The 19116-nt window shown below is 51.3% G+C and overlaps 1 protein-coding gene across 7 annotated transcripts in view; it reads left to right on the forward strand.

The window, feature by feature from the left end:
• Positions 1-6020: 6020 nt before the first annotated feature.
• HIP1 (huntingtin interacting protein 1) overlaps positions 6021-19116 on the forward strand; it is a 44587-nt gene continuing 31491 nt past the window's right edge. For 5 of the 7 annotated variants that reach the window (XM_050981697.1, XM_050981699.1, XM_030230708.2 and 2 more), the window contains exon 1: positions 6359-6520. In XM_050981697.1, coding sequence (XP_050837654.1) covers positions 6404-6520 — 117 coding nt within the window. In that variant the 5' untranslated portion in view covers positions 6359-6403. Of the gene's footprint in view, positions 6253-6358; positions 6521-19116 lie in introns of those variants that run through there. The other 2 variants (XM_050981702.1, XM_050981698.1) reach the window with 2 other exon arrangements.

The following is a 19116-nucleotide window of genomic DNA, read 5'->3' on the forward strand; positions in this document are numbered from 1 at the left end:
CTGGAAAATGAGAATGGTTGGAGGCTGGGAGCACACTCCAGGGTGCAGTACAAATATTGATCTGTCTCTTCAAGGGGTCTGCTGTGGCCACATCTAGAGGCATCAAGGCCAATGCAGATGGATCCTTAGTCTACATCTTCTGTGACTGTTCACCTTTGATTCCCCAGGACAACTGGTCCAACAGGACCATCAGGGCTACAGAGCAGCTTGTGAAATTACATTGAAATCCCTGGACTGAAATCTTCAGGCACACCAGGATGGGCCTCCAGATAAATATTTTTGGTAAATATCAGCAGAAAAACAGTCTCTAACAGTCTCTAAGCACACAGCAAGGCAGAAATAAATTGCTGCAGTCTATGCAATTTTCCAAGACAAATTTGGGGCACCTATAAAAGCTTCACTTTGTGACCAGGAGACTAAAAGAGCAGGATGTGGCTGGATGCCATGTTGGAATGTGGCCCTCACAGAAATGTGGTGGGACTTCCCAGGACAGCCAAATGATGCCTCTGCCACAACTCTTTTGTTTTCCCAACGAGGTCCTCAGTACTGAGTAGCAACTGGCCTGGAGCTGATCAGGGCTTGTCCTGCAGCTGCAGCACAGCATGACAGATTTAGCCATGGTTCAGAGAAAAGGAAATAAAACCATTTGGTGTTGGGTTTGAGACGGGCAGGACCTGAGGCTGCCAAGCACCAGAGTGATGGCTGCATTATCTTTGCACACTCTGCTGCCTGTTGTCATCAGCTGGAGGTACATCTGCAAGTTAGGCCATGGAGTTGCAGGAATCCTGAAAACAACATTTGACAGGAGTACTGGTGGATGTTGGATCATAGAAAACATAGAAATCATGGAGTCATTCAGGCTGGAAAAGACTCCTAACATTATTGAGTACAGCACTGCCAAGGCCACCACTAACTGTAGCCCTAAGCATCACATTTCTATCTCTGTTAAATCCCTCCAGGGATGGTGACTCCACCACTGCCCTGGGCAGCCTATTATAATGCTTGACCACTCTTTCAGTGAAGAAATTTTCCTTAATATCCAACCTGAACCTCCCTTGGTGCAACTTGAGGCTGTTTTCCCTTGTCCTATCACTTGTTCCCTAGGAGCAGAGCCTGACCCCCACCTGGCTCCACCCTCCTGCCAGGGAGTTGTAGATAGCCAGAATGTTTCCTCCATAATAAAGGGAAGACAGGGATATACTATCTCTCCACATCCATGTCCTGCTGCAGTACCTGCCTTCTGCTCTCCCAAGACTGCTCTGCAAAGAGCACACGGCTCCCACACTCAACTCTGCACACCCCAAGTCTTACACAGAAATCCTTTCCTCAGTAATCCAACACTGGCAGTCAAAGCTCCCAATACAGAAATAAAGGAATAATAAGAAAGAATTTATTCACAGAAAGGGTTATCAGACATTGGAATGGGCTGCCCAGGGAGGTGGTGGAGTCACCATCCCTGGAGACGACTGGATGTGCACTTAGTGCCATGGTCTAATTGACATGGTTGTGATCAGTCATCAGTTGGACTTGATGATCTCAGAGGTCTTTTCCAACCAATTGATTCTGTGAAATCAGGCTTGCCATGTCCCGCCTTGGAAGAGACCTGGGCTTGGTGGGGTGCTCCAGCCAGACCTGCTGGCCATGCCAAGGGGACACTCTCCAGCAAGTGGAAAAAACACTTCCCACCTCCAGGTCTTGCTCATGAGCTAGTTTCTCACCTAGGCATCTGCCCCTGCAGCCCAATGTCCCTGTGGCATTCAGGTCTTCTCCTACAGATCCATCTGGAAACCTCTTCAGCTTTGCTTTTGAATTCTTGGGCAAGCAGAGGCAGTCACTGAGGCTTCTGTGCAGGAAACACAGCAGATGAAGTTTTGGGGTTACAGCCCTCCTTGTAACACCTGGGCAAATAGGAGGCCTAGACAGGACAGAGGTGAGGGCCCTATTGGACCTCAAGCACCTTAGCCAAGGAGTCCTCACCAGCTCCCAATCCCAGACTGTTCTGCCTCCAATGCTCTCCCAAGACTCCAGTTCTCTCCAATGCTCTCCCAGGTCCTGCACCAAGACTGTCCCTGCCCCTCATAGCAGTCCAGGGTCTTTGGGAGCACAAGCAAACACTTAGCAGCTTAGTTTGCCCAAAGCATTCAAAACATGGGATCAAAAGATGAAAATTCTCCCCATGCTCCCATGCCTGCTCCTCCTGGCACAATCTTAGCTCCCCAAGGACCCTCTTGCTGGGTCTGGACCACTACCATTCCCATTCCAGCTGGGTACTTTGGCTCAGAAGTTGTTTTTATCCCAGAGTCTGAGAAAATTACCCCATCACCAGGGCAGGGCTGCATCTGGGGCTGCAGGATTTGGTTTATGGAAGGCCTGACATTGCCACTGCCCTTTCAAGGTGTGGCCCCAGGAATTGCTCATCTTCTTGGGTGGGATCAGGATGGTGTGCCTTGGAATGTGTAAAGGGACTACTGAAGGGGATCCATTTGGGATCCATTTTTCCCACCTCCAAGGGTGAAAGAGCAGGGTCTTAGCACAGCCCACTCTGGCACAGCCAGCAAGATAACAGAAGAAGGACTGTGGAGCTCTGTGATTCTGTTTTGCTGTTGAAACAAGGGGGATCTGTGCTCTCCCTGAGCCCAGGCCACACCATGGGAGGGTGATGTGTTTTGCAGCAGCACCCGGGGACTCTGGCTGGGGAGGGAACTGTAAAAACAGACTCTAGCTCCCAGCCCCTGCAAAAAGAGCATCCTTGAGCCCTGGACAGGGCCTATAGCCCCTGCAGTCCCTTCAGGCCCCTCTCCTGGCACTTGTCTTTCCCCTTTGGGTTAAGGATGTCCTGACAGAATGGGAGCAGACCCCCTTTAGGGTCCTGTGGACAGGAGCCTCTGGGCATGGAGCAGGAGGAGGAAACTGCCCTACAGAGCCCTGCAACAGGGGAAGGATGAACTCCAGTCCCACCTGCCTGGCCTGAGCAGCACTTGGTGGGTGCCACATACTGCTCAGCAGGAAAAAAGAGAGGGCACACATTATCCTCTCCATGTCCAGACAATGTCTGTCCCCACACAGGCCAGAAACTCCCATGAGAGGCTCTGTCATCACCCTGCAGTCCAGCCTCTTGGACAGGAGTGAGAACAGAGCATTCAGAGCAGGTGAACCCCAGCCATGGCTTCCAAAAAGGACCTGCTGGGGAGGAAGAGCAATGCCCAACCTGCTCTACCTCCACCCTGCTCAGTTTCAGCCCTTCCCCATTATGTCCCCATGGAACCTGAGACAGAGGAACAGACGCTCCACAAGAACAGCTCTGTGCCTTCCCCTCTCAACTACCTGAAAACAAGGCATCCTCTCTCACCGGAAAGGAGCCACTCAAATCCCTGCAAAGCCCCACAGCACATTCCAGCAGAGATGTTGCATGGAATGGGCCAGCCCAGGGTGGTCTAACCAGACGCTCATGGGCTGGATACCAGTTCCATCCTGTTACAGCCCCTTCCTGGGGGAGGCAAGAGCAGCTAGTAGAAACAGCCTCTTCTATCCTATATGAAAGCATCTTCCTCTGCTCCTGCCCAGGTCCCAGAGTGAGCACTGAGCCCTGGCTAGGGAAGAAGAGGATGTGGCTCTGCTCTTCAGTAGGAGGGTGTAGCTACACCAGGCCTCAGCCTAGTGGTCCCTTGCCATGGGCTCCCCGAGTAAGGTGGAGGGTGGGAGAGATCACAAGGATACCGCTGACCTTTGTCCAGTGCCCTCCTTTGCTCTTCCTTTCCTCCATCTCTATTCAGGAATGACATAATTTCTTCAATTATTAATCATCTCGCTGCAACAGTGGATGAATGAAACCATTAAACCTCCCCTGGGAGCAGCCCCAAGAAGGAGGCAGGTTTCCAGAAAGTTCATTAAGGACAATGCAGACAGGCAGTTGAGACAAGCCGCAGTGGGAGGAATGGCCTTGCTGCTCAGTGCAGGCCATTTCCCATCGGCTGGGATTTGATATCCAATGCACAGGGACTGGGAAGGCCTGTGATGCAAACAGCCTGTCACACATTCTGCCAGGCAGCTCCAGGAGGGTCCTGGTGTGGCAATTATTTCAGCTGAAAAGCCACAAAAGAGAGATATGCTGGGAGAATTGCTTATACAAGAGCGCCTGACAGCCCACATGCTCAAAAGCTGTTTCCAGATTGCTCCATCACCCCAGCAGTGTTTTGCACAGTTCCTCCCCACCCAGAGCAAAGTCATTGATTTGTTATGATCTGCTTTTAAGTATTCAGGAACCCAGCTGGCACAACTCCAGCACAGGCCATTTGCCATATCTGGGGATTCAGTTTTCAGTCCCTTCACAAAAAAAAAAGTAATTTCTCCCAGTATTGCAGAAATGTTCCAAGTGATAAATTCGCCTCTGGAATATGATGGTAGTCCTGGTCAAAATTACAGGAGTCATCAATTCACCAGGTTGAGAGAATCCCAGAATGGTTTGGGTTGGAAGAAACTTAAAGTTCATCCTGTCACTGAAACAGCAGGAAAAACACAACCTTTCCAACAAATTTTAGTGTTAGAGAACTCAAGCATTATTTTATTCTGGCCAGGATGTGCAACAGAAGTAATTTCATCCACACATGAAATTATTTTCTTTGCACATGGGGTTGTGCAAAGAAAATAATTCCATCACACACGTCTCTTTTCTAGATTTCTCACATATTTATACAGTCAAAACTCAGAGAGATTAATTGGTTCAATGTTTATTGGTCCCAAGTTACACAATTCTTAGAATTTGGTTTCCTATTGGTTATCGATCCCTTCACCTTAGCTGCTAATCAGGTTCTCTTTCTTCTCTTATGATCTTTTCCCAGGCAAGTGTCTCCAACACACCAGGAAGGATGTTCAGGCATTGATGTTCATTAACATTTGCTTATCTCTCATGCATCCTCTGGTGGCTCCCAGTCCCTTGAAGTGTTAAGCTCATCAGGTCTTGCCCAGGGAACAGTCTATTGAAAAGAAACTTCCATTCCCTTCCTGGGCAAGATGAACAAAACACCTGATTAAAGTTATTTTTAAAATTTAGAAGTTGTATCATTTTTTATTCCACCCCCTGCCATGGGCACACCTTCTACTAGACCAGGTTGCTCCCATGCAATGTGGCCTGGATAACTTCCAGGGATGGGACAGCCACAGCTTCTCAGGGCAACCTGTGCCAGGGCTTCAACTACCCTTACAGCCAAGAACTCCTTCCTGATATCCAATCAAATTCTACAAAAATCTCTGATCAGAGTGACAGGACCACAGACACAGGCTCAGATCAGGTTATAATAAAACACAGTCCAGCTGTTCAGGGGAAGCAAAATGTTTCTCTCACGTCTCTATTCTTTTTCAGACACTGTAACCACATTTTGCCCCCACAGCTCTGCCAATGCTACACCCTTCCTGCTGGGCTCTGCCAGCTGTGCCTGCAGCACCCGCTCCGCCCCCCCCCGCACACCCCGAAAGCTCCCACCCACAGCCCAGATCCCACAACGGCAAAGCCTGGCACAACCCTTCCGCAGGCTGCCGGGGCCGTGCTGGCGCTGGCACACGGTGCAGCCGCCTCCCCGACCCCGGCCCCAGGCGGGGCTGAGTCATGAACACCCCCGTGCGCCACGGGGGCTCAGCTCCGAGAGGGGCCGGGCTGGGCCTGGGACGGGCAGCAGGGAGGGTGCAGCGGTGCCGTGTCACCCCCGTGGTCACACTCTGGCCTCGGCTGAGGGGCCGCAGCCTCGCAGGCCCCACAGACGACCTTTAAGGACGCCGGCGGCCTGCGGACCCGAATGGCTCAGCCGCGGCTCAGAGCCTTTGGACAGCGAACCCCCGGGCCCGGCGGACCCCGCGGCGGCGCCCCGTACACGGCCGAGCCCTTCCCGGCGAGGCCCGGATGAGGCCCTATCCCTGCCAGGGCCCGACATCAGCGGCATCGCCACGGCCGCCAGGGGGCGCCGCGATCCAAACCGGTGAGGGGCGGGGCGGGACGCTGAAGTGTGAGCGGCAGGGTCGGGGGCCAATTACTGAAGGGTACCGTGCGAAGGCGTGGCCGCATCGCCTGGGTGGCCGGTGCTAAAGGCGCGGCCCCTTAAGGCGGAGCAATGGGCAGGAGACGCTTGGGGGACGCCAGCTAGCGCTGACTGGCGTCCAGTGAACCAATGCGCTTGGCGGTTGCCACGCCGGGGCTGGGCCTCCCCAGAGGCCGCTCCTTCCCGGAGGCCACGCCGGGAACCAATGAGAGCGAGAAGTCGGGTAGGTGGGCGGAGCTTCTGGTGGAAGGGTGGTGCCCGCGGGGCGTGCCCCGCCGTGAGTGGCAGGTGGACGGGCCAATGGCGCAGGGCCCGCGCGGCGGTGGCGCTGCGCGGGACGGCGGGGCCGGGGCGGTGGCGGGCCCGGGGCGGCCATGGACCGCGTGAGCAGCACTATGAAGCAGGTGTCCAACCCGCTGCCCAAGGTGCTGAGCTGGCGGGCGGGCGGCGGCGGCCTGGAGGCGGAGCGGGAGAGCTTCGAGCGCGCCCAGGTGCGGGCGGAGCGGGGCGGGGCGGGGGATGCGAACGACGAGGAAGGGAAGGTGCCAGCTGAGGGGGCGCGCCCCGGCTGGGGCGCGATGCGATGGGAACGGCCCGCCAGGTGCCTGGATCGGATATAGCGGGGCGCGGCTGTGCCGAGCGGGCGAGGTTAGCCAGAGTGGGCGAGGTTATTTGGGTGGGTGCAGTCAGCCAGGTGAGCCGAGGGCGGGGACAGCTCCAGTTGTCCAGCAGGTTGGTGTTGACACAAGCGGCGGAGCTTGGAAGGGTGGGCGCGACCGGCCCAGTCGAGCTGGGCTGGCGCCAGTGGGCAGGGCTGGCCAGGTAGGTGGGTATTGATGGGGCGGGGCGGGGTGGCCCCACCCACCCGGTGGGTCGCAATGGGGGGACAGGGATGGGGACCCTCTGGGGTCCATTCAGCTGGGGCTGAATCCTGGCCTTAGAGGAACACCCGGGGACATCAGGGTGCAGTGGCACCCGGGGTGCTCCAGAGCAGCAGTGTCTGCTCAGCCTGGCCTCCCCACCAGTGGGGCTCGGGAACATTCACTCCCTGGCCTGAGATGCCGCGTCTCCAAGCCCAGCCACAGGCAGGCATCATGCCCAGGACAGTGCCACCCTGTCCTTGGAACCATCCTGAGAACACATAGCCTGTGTCGTCACTGGCTGGAGGGGACATGGAGTGGATCTTTGACCAGTCACCCCCCTGGATTCTGCTCCAGTGTCACTCAGGGACCCCAAGTGTGGACAAGGTCTGTCCCTGCAGGTGGCTCCTGGGAAGAGGCAGCTGTATGTTGAAAAGCAGACAGAATTTGCTTCTCAGCAGCATCCAGAGTATCTGGATGGGGCCCTTCACTCAGGTTTTAGGTGATGGATTGATGTCCTGTGCAGAGGAAAGGTGGCAGCCAAGCTGGAGGGGCAGCAGGAGTGCTTTGGTGGAAAAAGCTGGTGATTTGGGGAAAGGATGTGCTTGGAGCAGCTGGGGAAATGTGTGGACAAGGCATGGGGGGAGTAAAGAAAGAGGGATGGCAGCAGAGGGAGCTGGGGACAGCTTGGCCCTGCTGCGTGTCTGGGGATGGAAAGTACCAGTGAAGCGGAGCTGTCCAGACCTACTGCAGGAGAGGGAGGGAAACTGAGGCAGAAGCAAGGGTAGAAGTGGGACCAGTGGGAGCAGACTTGGATGAGCCCAGAGTGGGAGCACCACGTGGGAGGTGGCTTAGGAATGGAATAAACACCAAGGATCATGTCTGAGGGAGTTTTGCAGGAAGAAAACCCACCAGGCTGTGAAGTTGGATGCAGGATCATGTGCAGGGCTCTGCTCACCTTCCTGCTCAGGTTGCCTCAGACATCAATTATTTATTCATACTGCTAAAGGTAGGAATGGAACTGGTTTGCTCCTGGAACCTTCTGGCTCCTTGTGTCAGCAACAGCCCTATGGGCCTGGAGCTCTCTCGGATTCCCTCTGAACTCATGGCTTTCTGGGAAGGGTCGAGTGGAGAGGGCAGTGGGGCAGCACCACTCCCCACATCTCTACGAGCTGGATTTCATCTTCCTCATCTAATTTCCAGATGGCTTTTCCTTTTTCTGTGCTTCAGCTCCATGCAATTCCCTTTCAAACTCTTTTTTTTTCCCCTCTTTTTTTTTTTCTTTTTGCATAATTCTCTCTATCCAGTTTAGAGAACTTGCCAGGCACCCCTTAGGCCTTGGTCATACAGTTTTTGTCCAACTTCTTCTTTCTGAGGTTTTTTTCAGAGAAACTTTGTGGGTTTGGGGTTTTTTTTTCTTTTTGAAAGTGACTTATTTTAAGAAAACTTTCACCTGTTAAATGGCTTTAAAATGAAAAATTTCCCTGTGTTTTCAACATGTACACACTCCTTCCCTCCCCTCCAATCCTCGCTGTCTCAGAGCAGCAGCACATTTAGCCCAAAGCCTATTTTGGGCTAAAAGAGCCCAAACACTTTCCCAAATAGGAAAGTGTGTCCAAGTGTGTCCATTTGGACACACTTTCTGCACTTTTTTGAGCAGAAAGTGTGTCCAAATGGGTCATTGGGGAGCCTGAGGAGCACTTGCTTGGGTTGGCAGCACCCAGTTTCTGTGGTTTGAGCTCAGTCTGGAAGAACAAGAGCACCCTATGAAGCTGTGGTGGTGGTAGAACACCCTAGTAGTGGGGAGGTCTGGTGGTGGGATATTTCTGTGGTGGTAGGATGTTTCTGTGGTGGTGGTAAGCTGGTGCTGGAGTGGCTCCACAGTGACGGGATATTTTGGTGGTGGAAAGCTTCAATGGTGGTCATTACATTGCATAACAACTCTGCCCTGACAACCTCCATCTGTTGGCTTGCAGACAAACAAATAAATTTCCTGGTGGCCTCTCTTCTGCTCCTACAGTTGTTCTAGTATCTCAATTTTCCTGGGAATGCAAATGTGGGAAACCTGAGGACATGCCCAGACGTGGTGTTCCTTTCATGCTGTCCTTGCTGCCTGCTGGGCAAGAGCAGCTCAGGGAGAACAAGACACAGCCAAGGACTCCTCTCTTCCTTTTCTGTTAGTGCTAATAGTTTTCATAGGAAATTGAGCAACAGGAACACCAAATCCTGCGGTTCTGCTGCCATCAGGATGAGCTGGGTGCAGTCCTGCCATGGGAGGATGAGTGTTGCAATGGCTGTTCCCCCTTTGCTGGTGTTTCACGTGGTGATTCACCATTCATGACCTCAACCTCAGCACAAATCTTTGGGCACAGCAACGGTCACCAACAGAGGAGAAAAAGCCCCAAACGTGAAAATTCTGCCATATTTTAAGATAAATGTTTGTGTTTCACATGGCATCTGATGTTTGCATCCCCTCCGAGTTCTTCTGGTTGGATTAAGGGGCATGTCCTGGAGCTGGAGCTCTGCAGGGAAGGTCTTCTTTGGGTAGTGCTTGGGATCTTCCCTCCTTGGGACCTTCCCTACTTCTTCCTCTTTCTACACTGTAATTGTCCACAGCAGACATCCTTGTGCCATGATGGAGCCAAGGACTGAAATTCCTTCTCTGCTTGGCTAGTTGGCAAAGACTTGATGTTCAACAATCAGATGAGCCAAAGTGTAGAGGATGAAATCAGAGCTGGAAGGAGACAGGACTTCAGCAGGACAGGGATGATGCTCCAGAGGTGATGTCCCAGGCTCTCCTGCTCCTTCACTCATGTTTTGGACTGCCATGGGATGTTTCCCTTTATTCCCAGCAGGTGTATGGCCAGCAAGGCATCAGTGCAGGTGCAACTGCAGACTCCCAGAGGTGGTACATGACATTCCCAAGCAAAGCAGCAGCTGACTCCTGGAAGGCTGGAGGTGTGGAAAGATCCTTGCACAGCTCAGCTCTTCCTGCACCAACCTGTTCCTTCTTTTTGTAAACCCATCACTGGATGGGGCAAAAATGCTCAGACATCAAAATTGAGGGAAGTGCCCTTGAAGTTGCAGCAGGACATGCCCTGATCTTTTGTCCTTGTCCCTGCCCTGTGGGTTTTGGGTGGAAGGGAGGCAGCATATTGTGGTGGTGTGTTGTCATCTCCTGGGCTGCAAAGTCACCAAATAATTCTTTTGTGTCTCCCATCCTGAGCAATGCTCCAGTGCCCAGCTGTGCTCCGTCAGGAGCCATCATGTCCCACACCACTGCAGGCTGCCCTGAGTCTGTGCTGTACCCCAGGGGTGAGGACATGAGGTGGAGACAGTGCCTGGGGCTGTGGAGGAGCTACAGAAATTCCATGTTTGTTTCCCAGAGCTCATGGCTGCTGGGGCTTTTTACCAATGAGGCTGCACGCCTAGCATGGTCCCTGCCATAGGGACAATTCCAAGGGTAGTCCATTCTGACAAGGGTAAGGGTTGGGTGGAGACGCTTCTTTAAAATTCCTGCAGAAAATCTAAACAACTTACATTTTAGGTTCGTTTGCTGCAGTTTTTTTCTGGGAAATTCAGGGAGTAGCAAAAGGCAACAGGGACCACTTGGACTTCCCACAGCTGCCACTATCTCTGGCACATTTACACACTGGGTCCTTAGGACTGTGTGCAACAATAAAAGCAGTTCATGACTCAGGAATTACCCTGCAAAGACATATTTGCAGCAGAAGGTGATTGCTTGCTACGTCTCCACTCCTGCCTTCAGAGTCCCCAGGGTGGTGCTGGGGATATCAGACTCTCCTGCTAAGGATTTCCCAGTGGGAAGAAGTGGCATTTTCATGTCAGGGAAATGCAGAACTCTGAATGCAGATGATGCCACATCTCAGGAAGGTTTTAATGCCCTTAGTATGAGCCATCCCTCAGGGGCTGCACAGATGTTTTGCTTCCTTCCTTGCTGCTACCTTGCCTTCTCTAAAACCAGGTGCAGAGAAATGGTGCAAATGAAATGGATTTTTTTTTCTCCCTCAGTGTAAGTTAATAAATCCTTTTGATATGTGAACCCGAGTTTTTCACAGCCAAAGGCAGGTTAAAAGCAGCTTTGTGCCCATCCTGTCCCTGCCATGGGCTGTGCCACCTCTGGGCCGCCATCACAGCCCCATAAATGCAGTTAATCCTTTTCTCCCATCATTCTTATAAGTGGGAATATGGTCCTGTGTCTTCCAAACACTGCAGCCCAGCTGATTTCAGATCAGACCCAGCTCGGTCCAACTCACAGTTGCAAAGGAAATACCATTTACTACTGAAAAAAATACAATTTTTGTGGTTCAGATGCTGCAACCACCAGCAGCTTTGTCAAGAAATTCAGTTCTTACATAGGAAATGAGGCTCCTTTCAAAGCACCAAAGTGGGGCTATATATATACTGCCTCTCAGAAAAGATATTTAAAGAAGCATATTGACACTAGCAAGAACAGGAAAAAATAGCTCCTGGCTGTGGGGAGTGAGGGCTGATGGCAGCTGAGCCCATCCTGGGGGAGTGGGTGGTACAGGGGATTCATTCATGGCCCTTTCATCTCCAGGAAAAAGAGCTCCTGGGTTTAGTGCTGTGTGAACCCCCGTGCTTTTGGTCTCCTGGCTTTTACTAGGAACTAGAGGTGCTGGGGATTGAATGCAGCTTCAGCAGTGAGGTAATGAATCATCTCATCTCTTTTCAGAGAGTCCCTCTTAGAAACTTATTTCCATCCCCAGGGAAGAAAATAGTTTGCTGTGTACCAGATATGGGGCTGCTTTTCTCGTTAGTGCACGCAGCGATGGAGGGGTTTAGGAGTTTTTTTTAGATATAGAAATATCTATTTTAGATGCAGAAATATTTGAGTTTTTTAATGTGGGGATGGACTCCAGAAGCAGCTAAGCCTCAGGAGGATGAATAGATTTGGTGCTGAAAGTACTGCCACTGAGTCCAGGAGCTTCTGTAGCTGGGAAAACATGATGGTTTTGGACCACCAAGTGGCAAGGGGGAACCTTGCCCTGAATTACACCAGTGGCTGAGTGGGAAGACGGGGATGCTGGGGGATGTTGGTCCCCCAAAAACCCCTTTCCCTCCCATTCAGCATGTACTTTCCCCCCAAGGATGTCCTGTGCTAGGGGTGCAGGGGGTTTCTTGCCTTCTGAAATTTATCCAGTTTAACTCCATCCATCTGCAGAGCTGAGGAGAAACAGCCAGGAAAGCAGAGTTTTCACTAAATTCCCCATCAGAGTACTCTGGAATGAGTGTGGTCCCTCTGCTGCCCCTGGCCGTGACCCAAGTCCAGTGAAAACAGTCAGGAAGGGCATGTGGGATGTGGGCATCTGTCATGAGGAGGGGGTGACTCATCCCAGCTTTGCTCTCCCAGAAGAAAAAAACTCTGAACAGGGGCTGGAGCTGCAGGAGGGACAATTTTTGGCTGAAAGATTGAGAATCCAAGGATGGGGAGAAGGTGCCCATTGCAGCCCATTGCATCATCCCATGTACGTGACGTGTGGCCAGGATGAGCATCGCCTGCTCCAGCACTGTCTGGCACATGGCACTGCAGCACAAGCCCCATCACCTGGGTTCTGTGCCCATCTTCATCCCATCACCCGCTGATGGCTCTTACCCTCTGAACCTGGGACAGAGGGTCAGCAGCTAGGAGTCATACAGCAGCATGAGGGCTGGAGGGAGGGCTGGATCCTGGCCCTCATCCCTGCCACCAGCTTGGCTGATTTATTTTGCAGTCACCAAATAAGAAAACTTCCTGGGGGACAGCCTGTTCCCTGGGTGACAGCAAAAATAGGCAGCACAGCTGGTGTTTTAGCCCGGATGTGCAAGTCCAGTCCATGGCTGGACTAATTATACATGGTGTGCTGTTCCAGGCTAATCACAGAGTAAATGATCCCAGTCCACAGTAGAAAGGTGAATTATTCTCTCAAAGGCGTACGCAGATACTGAATAGTTTATTATGGATTCACCAAGAGGGTTGGGTTGGAAGGCACCTTTAAAGTTCAGCTTATTCCACTTCCTGCCATGGGCAGGGACACCTTCCTAGACCAGGTGCTCCGAGAGAGACCAGGTTGCTCCAAGCCCTGTCCAGCCTGGCTTTGGACAATTCCAGGAATTAAAGTCAAGCTGTTGGAGTGAGTCCAGAGGAGGCCACAAAGATGTGCTGCGGCCTGGAGCCCCTCTGCTCTGGAGGCAGGCTGAGACAGATGAGAGTGTTCACCTGGCAAAAAGAAGGCTCTGGGGAGATGTTAGAGCCCCTCCAGTGCCTAAAGGGGCTCCAGGAGAGCTGGAGAGAGACTTTAGAGAAGGGGCTGGAGTGACAGGACAAGGGGGAATGGCTTCAGATTGACAGAGAGTGGATAGATACGGGATGCTATGAAGAATTCCTGGCTGTGAGGGTGGTGAGGCCTTGGCACAGGTTGCCCAGAGAAGCTGTGTCTGCCCCATCCCTGGAGGTGTTTAAGGCCAGGTTGGATGGTGCTTGGAGCACCCTGGTCTTCCTCTAGTGGAAGTTGTCCCTGGACATGGCAGGGGTTAGAACTGGGTGACCTTTAAGGTCCTTTCCAACCCAAACCATTCCAGTATTCTGTGCTATGTGTGTTCAGGCTTTCTTTGTTCTCTTTAGGCCCAGTGGGCCATGACTGCTGAGGTCCCCCCACTGATGCCATCCCCTGTTTTCTGGGCTCTGAGGAGGAGAGGGGGCAATTCCTGGGTCTCCCTGAGGTTCTGGCACAAGCACTTTGCAACACAGTTTGCACATACGAAACTCTGTATTCTTGTTCACTTCCATGAGAACATGGAAAAAACTATTTTCCAACCAGCATCTACTAATTCAAATAAAGCACGATGCCTCAGGCTCTCTCAAGAGTGCTGAGCTGCTCACATCCGTCTTTTATTCCAGTAAAAGAGACAAATGGTAACAATAGGCAGCAAGTCTCCAGGCTGGCTGGCCCTGGCAAAAGAAGCTGCTTCTCCCAAAGGATCCCTTTCTCTGATGGAAGTTTCCTCTTTCCTGCATGGGGAAGTACTTCGCACAACAGGACTAAACACCCACCGGGGAAGGGCACAGGCTGATAGTGTTAAACTGGTATTTAGTGTCATCACATGTGTAGGAATGTGGGTTTTTTTTGATGGAGTGATAACATTCTTTTTTTTGTTTTTTAAAAAAGGAAAAAAATTTAAAAGTTTTTCTTTTTAATTAGGTAAAAAGATACTTCATAAGACTTTAGGGTCTTTACTTCAAACTTAAGGATAGTTAATTGGACAGAAACTAAAAAGTCTCACTTAAGTAATTTATTAGAAAGAGAAGAGAAGAGAACAAAAAGAAATAATTGTTTTTGTGAGGTGTTTTATTAGGAGTAAGAGCTTTTTGTCTTAGTTTAGGGGTTTTTTTTGGTAAAGAGTTTGTTATTTTGCTTTTTATTAAAACTTTTTTGTTTTCAGCACTGCCACAGAAGTCATCCTACTAATTTTACACCATCTGAAGTAGCTGAGCTATCTCGAGTGTGATATAGATATCCAAGAGCTTATACGACCTGGCTCAAAGAGACCCCTATATCGCTCACAAAGCTGGCTTACAGTGAGACTAGGTAAAAAATAGCATCTAAAATTATGAAAATCTTGGAATAAAGTAGCCACAGCTCAGCAGGGTTTTATTAGTTTGCTCCACTGCCAAGCAACAAAGGATCTTCTTCACCTCAAGACTCGAGTGTGGCACATTGGGGCAACCCCAGATACCCTTGAACCTCAGTTTAACGGCCAAACCATCAAACCAGCCTGGCAACCTCCCTATGAGCTGAGTACAGCTAGAGCTACTCTGGAGCTCCCTATTTCCTCAGTCCACAATGTTCCCAGCCTGTGGACTGGTACTTTCTGCATTGGTGGGGACAAAGGCACCTTTTTATTGGAGCACCAAACTTCCACAGCCAAGGGGCAGGAGGGGATCGGTGAGGGAGTGCTGAGCACTGTGGAGGGCACAGGCTCCAGGACAAAGCTGATGGACATTCCCAGCCCAGCCCATGGTTAGGACTGACACCCTGTGTTGGCCTGAAGATGTTGTTGGAAGCCGTGGCCAGGATCCGATTCTGCAGCAGATACAGAGCTGATCCCATTGTCATCACACAACACCAACCACAACCACAACCAACCTTTAGGACATGCTCTCCATTGGTATGAGGCTTGGCAAGCTGGAGAAGTGTCCACCAAAGAAGGGACTGAGATTCTGCAGTTTAAAAAGGCAGCTCAATGTGCTAAGAGACTGTTCCGAAACATTGAAGTTAGGCTGGAGGATCTTTAAAGATCATCTGGTCCCAATCTCCTGCTGTGGGCAGAGACAGCTTTCTCCAAGATCAGGCACCAGGAAGGCTCTTTTTAACTGCTGGAAAGAGCACTTGGCATCTTCCACACAAGCCAGATACAGCCCTTAGATCCCCAGCCTGATCCTGGTGGAGTCACAGTTCATGCACAACCTCTCCATCCCACCTCTAAATGAACTAAATGCAACCTCTGCATCCCACTGAATAAAGCATGGATCACCACTCTGGCATCTCCATAGGCTTGGCAGCAGGTCACACTGCTGCTGGCCCTCATCTTGCTGATCCATGGTCATCACAGAATCCTTTGGATTGGGAAATACCTCCAAGGTCATTGACTCCAGCCTGTGACTGATTCCTACTTTGTCACCCAGCCTGGAGCTCTGTGTGCCATGTCCAGTCATTCCTTAGACACCTCCAGGGATGGGTACTCCACCACCTCTGGGAAGCCCTTTCCAATGCTGGACAATGCTTTCTGTGAAGAAATTCCTTCTGATGTCGAACCTGAACCTCCCCTGGTCCAGCTTGAGGCGATGCCCTCTGGTCCCATCTGTTGTCCCTCTCATCCTGAACCATGGTTACCAAGTGTGCCAGCTTTAGGTTGCTCCATATAGACTACCCAGTCCAGCTCTACAACCCTTGGAACTGCTCAGGAGGAAAGTCCCACAGCACCAGTTAGTGGTGTGAGGACATCTTCTGAGGTCTTAAGGGAATGCTGAAGTAGTGGCAGAGGAAGACTTTGACTTTCTGGGTGTTGAAGAAGTCAGTGTATGCTGGGAATGGCTGTGCCAGTAGACGTGCTTCTTATGCACTAAGTCAGTGAAGCCATTGAAGAGCTCATCTCTTCAGGTGATGCTGTTCCCAGTCAGTGACCTGATGGTGTTTTTCCAGCCAGGAATGTTTTGTGCACTTCACTAATGGGAATGAAATGTTCCAACAGTCTGCAAGGTTTGGCTACTTCTGCAGAGTTAAATACTTGTCTCGAGAGGGCAAAGATGGGTATTCCTAGGTTTGCTGAATTTTGTGGTCACCTGGAACTCTCATAGTCCATCCTATCCTGCTGGCATTCATGGAGCAGGTGTCAGGTGAGGCTGTTAACCCTTTCAGCAGCCTGGGGAAAGGGGAGCTGCGTTTTGGTGGAGCTCCTTCCACCTTGTGGTCCCAGGAGACACTCCATGTTCTGTCCCTGATCACCATGGTACCTTTGATCCTTCCCAAGCACAAGGAACCCAGAATTGTTTTGGGGTGATGAATGGGGCCAGTCCTAGACCATCTCCTCACACAGGAGGGGTGAGAGGTCATGGGGTGCCCTAGGACACGGCACAGACAACATTTTGGTGGGTGGGATCCAGCCTAGAATTTCTGCTATGCCCCTAACTTTCCTTCCTTGGGGGCGCCTCAAGAGGTGGGTTGAGCAAGATCCTCTCCTGGCTTTACCCATGTCCTCAACAGAAGGTCAAACTGCTTCCTTGTTTGTCTTCCTGGCTCATGCAGTTCCACTCCAGCACTTTTTATAGCTCGGGAAGAAGTGCTTTCAATTTCTGAGTCGGCTTGGTGGCCAAGCACACTGGGAGGAGTCGCAGCTAGAAATAGGGCTGCTCTCTGCTCCTACATTCCAGATTTTTTATTTTTTTAGCTAAAATGTCCAAATTTGAAGAGTTCCATTGCCACAGGCACAGAACTGGGAACCATCCACATTTTTTCCATTCACACTGGATCTTTTCTCCTTTGCCTTATTTCCAGTGCCCTCACACCAGCCACTGAGCCCCCTGGGGATGATTTTCCCAGCAAATGGGGTGTGTCATCCCAGCCTGTGTTTTCTGTAACCCCCAGATCTCACCCCTCAACACAGCTGTTCTGACAGGAGAGCTCCCTGAGGAATTAGTAGTGTCTGGGGGGTGGAGGAGCAATCAGGTACCAGCCAAAGCTTCTGGGTGGTGAGCAAAGAGCTCAGACTAAATATCCAGCAATTTCTGCCTACGGGGAGGGAAGCAAAGCTTTGGCAGCAGCAGAGACACAAAAAAAAACAGAGAAAAGGAAAGAGGAGAAATTGTTGGACAAAACCTGTGGTTTCCAGCCCATTATTATCTGGGATTTTTGCTGTGGTGCTATACTGGGGCAGGGGCGTATGGATAGAGCTGTCCTGGCACAGCATCCACAGCTTCCTGGGGTCAGCTCCTCTCTCCCATAGGAGCAGGGTATAATTAACTGTGTCACATCTAGACTTTTCCATTAATCCCTTAATACCTGGATACTGTTGTGAGGCACACCCTAGCTGCAATCTGCCCTTTGAGAGTTATTTTAGCACAGAACCACTTTGGGTCCCTGCTGCCCCTGGTCTATCAGCCTCCAGAGTGCCATGTGTGTGCACTAACGTCTCTGTGAGCTGGGAATGGGATATGCCAGGGAAAAATAGATCTGGGATCAAATCTGAACCAATCTTTTTTCTAATCAGCCTTCACTAACTCTGGAAGTAGTTGTAATCCAACTTCTCTTCCCATCAGCAGGAAAAAGAAATTTTTCACATGGTGGGAATGCTAAGAACTATGGATTCCTATCAGAGGGGTGAAGCCTGTCAGGCCCTTTCATTGGATAATAAGCAAATTTCGGGTACCCATTCCCAGCACCTCCAAGGGATTCTTTCTTTCCAGCTGCAGCAGGAAGTGCTGTGATTTCTGCTTGGGGAAATAGCAAGCATCTCATGAACAGGATGTGTAGCCATGGTTGAGGTCTTCTCCTTCTTCTTCCCATGGGTATTTCCATCCTTCCAGCCCTGGAGGGTAAGGATGGTACTCAGCTCCTTCCACAGCAATCCCCAGCTGGTCCCACAGCCTGGGTGTTTCAGGACCTGGATGTTTCCTTCTCCCCTGCAGATGTTCCTGGTCCTGTGTTTAGGTTCAATATGCTCTTCCAGAAAGAAGCAACATTTGGAAATTCCCACCGATTGTCCCCACATGGATTTGTTTCTCTGCCTCACCAGGGTACAGCAGAGGAACTGGTCATGGTGGTTAAGCTGTGCTCAGGGCTCTCTGGGTTGTTTCTGATAATATCATACAGCAGATTTCTTGCATGTTTTTCTTTATTTATCCAGAAATGTGGAAAAAAAAAGTCCCAATTCCCTGAACATCATTGGAGCACAAAGGATTTTCTCTGCAGAGGAAACTACGGCAGTTCCCACAGTCCTCGAGCTGGTGCTTGGCTTAGCCATTCATTACCTTCACTGAGGCCACTCTGATTCCCATGACTTTAGTGTCCCGGGAGCCTTGTCCCTGTGTCACTCCACCCAACGCTGTCACCTCCCAGCAAAATATGTGTCTAGCAGGAGAATGTGCCGGGGAGGGGAGTGGGGGTATGAGGACCAGGGTGCCCTGGGCTGGGCTGGGCTGACCTTGCAGTAGCTGACAGCTGCTGAATTGCTGGAAAAGAAGGAAATTTGGTCTGTTTAGTGTCTCCCAGAGCCAGTTCCTTGTGTTTGGGTGTCCCATATGCCCCTCTGCCAGTGTCAATGGTATTGTGTGTGCTCCTGTGATTTGCCTTCAAGAGCAGATATTTCCCTCCCACATTAAACCCCCTGTTTTCCTGGAACAACATGGAAATCCTGGGGCTGCCCTTCCCTCTGCCCTAATGAACTCTAGCAGGGGCATCCCTGGGGTGCAGAGCCCTTCAGGCACCCCTCTTACCACCTTCATCCTTGTGTGGAAGATCCTGCTCATAGGGCCAGAGGAAGCAGAGAACAGAGTGGCAGGCACAGCCATCCATGCCCAGCCCATTCCACTGTGGGGGGATGCCCCCCATGCCATGGGGAACCAGTGGCTCCCAGCACAGGGGGCATCTCCTGCTGCCAGAAAAGCTCCTGATGGAGCTGCTTCTTGTCATCTGCTTATTCCAAGTGCC

Source organism: Serinus canaria, chromosome 19, assembly GCF_022539315.1.
Source record: "Serinus canaria isolate serCan28SL12 chromosome 19, serCan2020, whole genome shotgun sequence".
NCBI lineage: Eukaryota > Metazoa > Chordata > Aves > Passeriformes > Fringillidae > Serinus > Serinus canaria.